We start from the raw sequence: 7529 nt of genomic DNA, 5'->3' as shown, positions 1-7529 counted from the left end.
TCAGCTGCTTCCGAAACAGATGAAATAGCTGGGGATTCTGGAAGGGACTAGGCAAGGGAGCAGCTGTGGAATCTTGTCTTGTTGGCTCTCTCTTCTACCCCTGTTCTGAAAGAAGACAAACTCCTGGGGAGAGCCACAACTGGCAGGCACTCTCCCTGGTCATTAAAGAGCCCTTCCTTCTCTACCACTGTCTCTCCATCAAGCTGTGGATGGCTCCTGGCTCCCTCCTCCTCACACTCTCATTCTGTCATTTTTAAAACTGCAGCCATTGTGTGCGGGCCTGGGTGCCAGAGGTTTTCCACGGAGATCCTCTGGCCAGACTTGGTGCGAAGGTTCCGGCGAAGGGAAGTGAGTGCAGGCAGGGAGACTAAGTCTCTGCCTTCCAGGTCACTCCTTAACTTGGCCCCTCTGCTTCAGGTCAGGCTGAGCCAACAAGAAGCCGACTATCCAGTGAGGAGTGCGGAGGGACTTCAGGTGGCACTTCGGAAAAGAAGATCTCTTCCCAAGTGTTACAGCTCCTGGAACAAAAAACTCAGATGATGGAGTAATTCTCGCACACCTTTAATTCCCTGGATAGGATTTATACAGTGTTGGGGGTGATTCAGGGTTCGACAGCAGGTACCTCTCATCGACTTGGACTGAGAGTTTGGGGGAAACTTTATTTGCATGTGGGAAGGCTTGGTGCTGCTCCTAGTGACTGATATAGCCACACACCTCTCCTGAGGGGGCTGTGGGGGCAGTAACTTCAACAGGAGCCAGGGGCCCAGGAGACATGACCGAACACCTTCCGTCCCATGTAGGTGGAAATCACCACCCATCAGGTCCCTGGCATTCCAGACCTTTGTTCAACTGGAGACTAGGCTGTCTGTGCCCAGCCCAATGCCCCACAATTGCACACCCCTATAATTCTGATATGTTTACCCCAAAGTTCTTTATCCCCTGAGAGAGATCTATTTAGTCTCACCAAAGAAGTCAACCAGAATAAGAAACATACAAATACTTGAAATAGGACATCAATTTCAGTTTGAAAACTGAAATTCCATGCCGGGCCACCCCTGCTGCATCAACAGAGAGCTTCATTTCTCATCTGGTTTTCTCCAACTGATTCTGCTTTTACCTATTTTTTTTCTTAAAAAATAAAATACCCCAGTTGAGAAAAAAAATATTTTCTATCAACTTAATGTGATTAAAGGCTCTGAAGACCTGCAACATCATTCCAAGGCCTTGCGTGAGCAAGAGATACAGTCATGGGGCGGGAGAGAGGACTCAGCATTTCGAACGCTTGCTATACAACCATGAGGACCAGAGTTCAGATACCACATTAAAAAGCCAGTCATGGGTGCCCTTGACCTCAATATTGTTAGAGTTTGAGACACAACGATCACTAGCGTTTGGTGGTCACCACCCTACCTAGCTTCAGTGAGAGGCCGTGCATCAGGGAAACATGTCAGAGAGTGATCCAGAAGGAAAACTGAAGTCCTCATCTGGCTACAGATCAAACTCACACCTGTGCACACTCATGCTCATACACACACACACACACACACACACACACACTCTCTCTCTCACACATACACACACTCACACTCACACATACAGAGATACATAAGGATATATACAGTATACATTCTCTGGTTCTTTCTCTCTCTTACTCTCTCTTAATCTAGTATAGTGATTTATAATATTTTTTTTAAAAAAACAGACTTTGGACACAACTTTGTGTTTAAATAATTTATGTTACTTACTAACTGTAACTACCCTGTGTGTGTGTGTTTATTTCATGTAAGATATACAGATATAGCTACATATAGATTTGTATCTGTATATTTATATGTGCATGTATATCCATATATGTGTGTATATATGGGTTGTTTTTATACTTTAAATATAAATATCAACTTCTAGGAATTATTTAAATCAATCAACATGATTATTAGGGCTCGCCCATGTTGTTACAGCTATCCAACCTTTTTTTTTTTTCACTTCAAAATAATACTTCCTTGTGTTAATTAAGCCACATTTTATATGCCTCTTCATTGGCACTTGGCTTGATTGACCTTCAGATGTTTTATCTCACACATAGAAGAGAACAGCACAGGAAGAAATCTTACCTTGAAGAATAAAAATGATTCACATGAAACACTAAGTCTAGAACCTGGCACTGAGAATGGAAACCCTGGCTAACTCCTCATCTGAAGGAGATAAATTCAGTCCTAATGTCCTGTGGTGACAGTAACTCCAACCAAAACCCACGTGCAGGTAAGTTTCGCTATTGACTTTCTCCCTCTGCCGTTGCATAATCTGATTCTCCAGTGGCTGGCTTCACGATTCCCTCAGGACGTCTGGCAATGCCTGGCTGGTGGAGACCAGGAATTCTGCTTGATGATCTCCAAGGCTCCTCAGCAAATGACTGTCCCATTCAAATGTCTGTGGTGACAAAGCTGAGAAACCCTAGTCTGTCCTCTTCTGTGGTTATGATTGTTCGTGTTAGACCTGGAGGACAGGAGAGACCCTTCATTCTGTGAAGTAAGGATGTGACTAAAGAGCTTATGTGCTTCAGATGTAGGAAGCAATGTTTAGATAACAAGTGACTGTGGGGCTCAGAACACAACACTCTCCTACAACATTCCCCATTGCCCAACCTCCTTACTACAAGTAAGACTCACATTTGTTGTTCTCATTCATCGTTGACCTCCAAAGACATTTGTTTCCTTCCATTTCTCTACATCCAGGCCCATGTCTTCCCATTGAATTTTCCATGTCAAGGTCAGAGAGACTTTTCAAAACCCATTTTCCTTCACACCTCTGCCCTGCATACAGCCCCTCGGGACTTCACATAAGCTTTTCACCAAACCAAGCATCTATCTAGCACACAAGGCCCTCTGTGGGAAGATCATTGCCTGTTACCCACTGACAGGGCTCACCTTCCCTCTAAGAACACCTCTGCCCAAGCATCACCTAGTGGACAGTTGGCTCCCAGCCCTGCTCATCTGTCTGTAAATCTCCTTCCTAGAGAGCACCTGGTTAATTCTTACTTGTACCAAAGGATTGGAGCTCTCTGCTTTGCATAAAAGAATATAGTAACCATCTTATTGATATGAGTCACCACAACATAGGGTGATTTCCCTGAAGACTGGGAACTGAGACTCCTATCTCTTGATTCCTAGAGCATAACACTATCCATGTCACTTATCTAGCAGCTATTCTATAAGCACCACTGGTTGTCTAGCTAGATGCATGATTAGAAGGATGAGTGGAAAGGAGGGAAGAGAGGAGGAAGAAAAGGAGGGAGGAAAGATGAAGGGATAGAAAGAAATAAGAGCAAGGAGGATAGGAGAGAGGGAATAGAGAGGAAGTGATGGAGGGATGGGAAAGGAGAAGGAGAAAAGTTTAAAATGAAGGGAAAGAAAAAGGAAGAAGGGAGGAAAGGAAGGGAAGGAGGGAAAAGGAGACAGAGAAAGAGAGGGAGGAAGGCAGGGGGAGGGAGGGAAAGAGAGAAGGAAGGGAAAAGAAGGAAGACTTGGTGGTGATAACAATAGACACTTTAAAAGGAAAGAGGAGGAAGTAAAGAAGGAAGAGGGGTAGGAAGAACAGAAAGGAAGATGGCAAGTAGAGAAGGAAGAGGGGAAGTAAGAGAGGAAGAATGGAAAGAAATAAGGGAAGGAAGAAAGCAAAGAATGAAGAATCAAAAGAAGCTAGTGAACAGGAGAAGCTTTGAGAGGTAAGGAGAAAGAGGGAGTGAAGAAGGAGACAAGAATAGATGGCAGAAGAGAGAACAATTCTAGCTTTAAAGGAAAAGCAGAGGGAGTGGAAAGAGATGGGAGGTAGAGGAAAGGAGAGAAGGAAGGAAAGAAGAAAGAATGGAAGAAGAAAGGGAAGGAAACATACGTGGAAGGAATAATGGATGGAGGAAAGAAGGGAGGGAGGGAGAGATTGAGGCATGAGTGAATTAAAGGAAGGAGAGACTGAAAAGGGAGAGGTGGATAGAAGGGAGAGAGAAAAAGAGAGAGGGAGCGATGGAGAGGGAAAGAATGGGCAGTGGGATAGATGGAAGAATAGAAGGAAGAAGGTAGGGAAGAACAGAAAGGAGGGACAGATGGAAGGATTGATGGACAGGGGAGGGTTCTCCAAGAAAAGCAAGAACCATGTGCCACTTCAACTTAGCCACTTTTATTGCACGATTAAATATATCTCGTTGCAGGTGCTCCCAAGGAACACAATACATGAGGACAGAAAGCATCTTGAGTAGGCAAGAGCCCAACGATGTGGCAAAGCAGTTCTCAGTGTACTGGCAACAGAAGACAACTTTCCTTTCTCTGTGCAGGAGGTCTTCACTGGGACCACTAGGAGGCTGGAACTTTTGGTGAGTTCTCCGAAGCATCAGCAAGTGGTGTCTGGCAGTGTTGAGTGAACAAGATTCTAGCTATGTTGTAATGAGCTGTGCACGGGGCTTTCCTGGTTTCTCTCTGGCTTTTGACTCTTGCGTTGCAGGAACTGGTGAACTGGAGCTGGCTCAGCGGTCAGCAGGCTTGCTGGCTGCAGGCTGGGGGGCTGCAGCCTCACGGGCGATGGGGCTGGCGGGTTTGATCTCAGCGGGCTGGCAGGGAGTCTCATCTGAGACCTCTGTCTTGACAGGTGTCGAGTCAGCGCAGTCAGGCTGACTGGAAGTTGGCTTTTTGCTATCACACTTATCGTTGTCAGAATCAGTGCATGGCTGGCGGGAGCAGACAGGGCGGTAGGAGTAAGAAGCTAGGCAGGTGGGGCGGCGTAGTATGGAATAGCAGGAGCGGTAGCAGGCTGGGCGGTAAGTGATGGATGTCACATATGGTTGCCTGAAGGTGATGGGTCCAGAACAGATGGGACGGCAAATGGGGCGGCAAGAAACTGGACTACAAGGCGGCTTGCAGGAACTAGGTATATAGAAAGTCCGAGGGGGGCAAGCTGGTTGGCAGATAGCAGATGCAGAAGACCCCGGACGGCAGCAAGCAGGTTGGCAGGAGGGAGATGGGCAGGAAATAGGCTCACAGCTGACAGAACGGCATCGTTTGACTATGTAGCAGGAAGGTTGGCATGGGGTAGGCACACACACCGATGGCAGGCAAGGACTAGGCTCAGGGCAGACGGGTTGGCAGATACTGGAGACACAGCATGAGGAGTCTTGGCAGCTGCTAGAGACACATGGTGGCTCACAGGGGCCCTGGACACAGCAGACAGGACGGAGACAAACAGGCTCACATACCAGAGCCATACAGGCAGATGGCTGACAAGCACTGGCCTCTGAGCAAGGTGGCTCACAGGGACTGGTTTCACAGTCGACTGGCTGGCAGCTACTGGCTGCAGAGCAAACAGATGGACAGCAGCTAGGTGTTGGGCACACTGGCTGGCAGCAAGCAGGCTCACACACCACAGGCTCACAGATCATTGGTTGGCAGGAAGCAGGCACAGCACAGACAGCTGAGCAGCAGCTGGGCTCACAGATCACTGGCTGGCAGCAGCAGGGCTTGCAGATCACTGGCTGGCAAGTGGCAGGCAAGCAGAGGACAGGCTGGCAGGATGAGGTCTCACAACACACGGGCTGGCAGCTGCTCACAGAACAAGAAGGCTGGCACATGGTGGCCTCACAGCACACAGGTTGGGCACAGGTGCTCATGGAGCAGGAAGGCTCACAAATGGTGGCCTCACAGCACACAGGTTGACAGCAACTGCCCATAGAGCAGGAAGGCTCACAAATGGTGGCCTCACAGCACACAGGTTGAGCACAGCTGCTCACAGAACAAGAGGGCTCACAAATGGTAGCCTCGCAGCACACTGGCTGGCAGCAACTGCTCACGGAACATGAAGGCTGACAGCATTGTGAGCCACAGCCGGATGACCCACAGCTGTCCTCGCAAGTCACCAGCTGCCACGTCTGGCTCCGGCAGGAGCTGGGTAGGCAGACAGGCCCTCCACAGCTCACCTCAGTAGAGCAGAGAGAGATGGCGGGCAGGGAGGGACATTTCCTAGAACAACAGCAGCCAGACATGGTGGAGATAGCTCTCTGTCTTGGAGTGAGTGCTGCCTGAGTGTGGTATCTCCCTTTTATACTCCCTCACTGGCGCATGTTGTTTGTGGGGCCTCCTGCATCTTTTCCTCATTGTTGTTTGGGCCCTGTTTCTGGAGGAACATCTTATTATGCCAACATGTGTTGATCTAGAAGTTGTTTGTCTGCCCATAAAGAAGATGTTTATTTACTGACTTGCTAAATATGGAATCCTCAAAGCTACAGGTAGTCCCGGGATGAGCATCCATCATCACCTTCACAATAGATGCTCTCCATCCAAGCATCCTGAAGAAGGAAAGGAGAAAGGAGCCTATAATTTAGCTGCCATCCACCCTTCCACCTCTTCTCCTGGCCTAGGCGCAGATGTCTACATGAGTATGACTGCCTACTGTGCTGCAGGCAAACAAGTCAAGAGCAGACTTAACTGTGCTATCATGAGAAGCTCCACAGAGACACACAGTAAGGAGCTCAGTTGTGGATGAGATTTCCAAACTGTAACTGTCAGTGGCCACAGTCCACAGCCGTCCTGTGTGGGTCAGATTATTCTCCCCAGTTACAGATGGAGCAATGAGGGTAGAGGATAAGAAAGGTTAGGTCGCTTGCTGGAGGTTGCTCCCACCCTCTCTACCGGTAGGCTTTCAGCAGACTGAACCTCCTTTATGAAAAGAACATATTGCATTTATTTACTGTGTATAAGTATATGTGTGCAGGTACATGTACGTGCATGCATGCAAGTGCCATGCACATCTGTGGAAGGAAGAGGACAATTCAGGAGTCAGTTCTCTGCCTTGTGGATCCTGGGGATTGAACTCAGGCTATCAGGTTCAGTGACACGTACCTTGTCCTGTAGACATCATCAATGTCATGTGTAATAGGCCCAGGGATCCCACCCTTCATCCTGTTCTATTGGCTGCACCACTCAAGAATATGTGTTCCATCTGTCCCTAGGAAGTGCTTGACACAGTTTCTCCACTTTGCCATCTTTTCCTTCCATGTCTATCCCAAGCATTCAGTGGGTCTTCAGAGACTCCTTGTCACCAAGGCTGGCACAACACTTGTACCCATTCCCAATGTGGGGCAGGCACTAGGGGATGACCGTGCTGAAGAGCCTGGCTGTTTCAGCTTCCATACAGGACAGACCCATTTTGAGAGACTTTTGAGAGCACTTAGAAGGTAAACACTGGGATGTAAGTAAGTTGGCTTACTTACTTAAGTAAGATGGCTTAATGAATCAAGGTGATCACCACCAAGCCTGACAACCTGAGTTCAATCCTGGGACTCACGTGACAGAAGAAGAGAACCAACTCCTACAAATTGTCCTCTGGTACCCATACATAGGCCATGTCCCCCACCCCACCCACACAAAATAAAGAAGTGTAAAATATTAATTTTTAAAAACTTTTTATTAATTATTTTACTCATCTACATTCCAAATGGTATCCACCTTTTGGTCTCCCTCCATGATCCTCCCACCCATGGCCCCTCCCCT

General features: G+C 47.8%; 1 protein-coding gene across 2 annotated transcripts; it reads right to left on the bottom strand.

Annotated features, from left to right (window-relative positions):
* Positions 1-4513: 4513 nt before the first annotated feature.
* Krtap16-1 (keratin associated protein 16-1) lies at positions 4514-6022 on the bottom strand. Of its 2 annotated transcripts, XM_085829222.1 has the most exons (2): positions 5738-6022; positions 4514-5677 (listed from the first exon to the last, which is right to left on the bottom strand). In XM_085829222.1, exons 1-2 carry the CDS (start codon positions 6020-6022, stop codon positions 4514-4516), a joined length of 1449 nt encoding a protein of 482 aa, XP_085685348.1. The 2 variants fall into 2 exon arrangements, with proteins under 2 accessions (XP_085685348.1, XP_021031040.1); XM_021175381.2 differs by having other exon boundaries at positions 4514-6022.
* Between the last annotated feature and the right edge of the window lie 1507 nt (positions 6023-7529).

This window comes from Mus caroli, unplaced genomic scaffold (genome assembly GCF_978045245.1).
Source record: "Mus caroli unplaced genomic scaffold, Mus_caroli_1 scaffold_13, whole genome shotgun sequence".
NCBI lineage: Eukaryota > Metazoa > Chordata > Mammalia > Rodentia > Muridae > Mus > Mus caroli.
The sequence above is the reverse complement of the archived record's forward strand: the minus strand, read 5'-3'. Positions and strand labels throughout refer to the sequence as shown.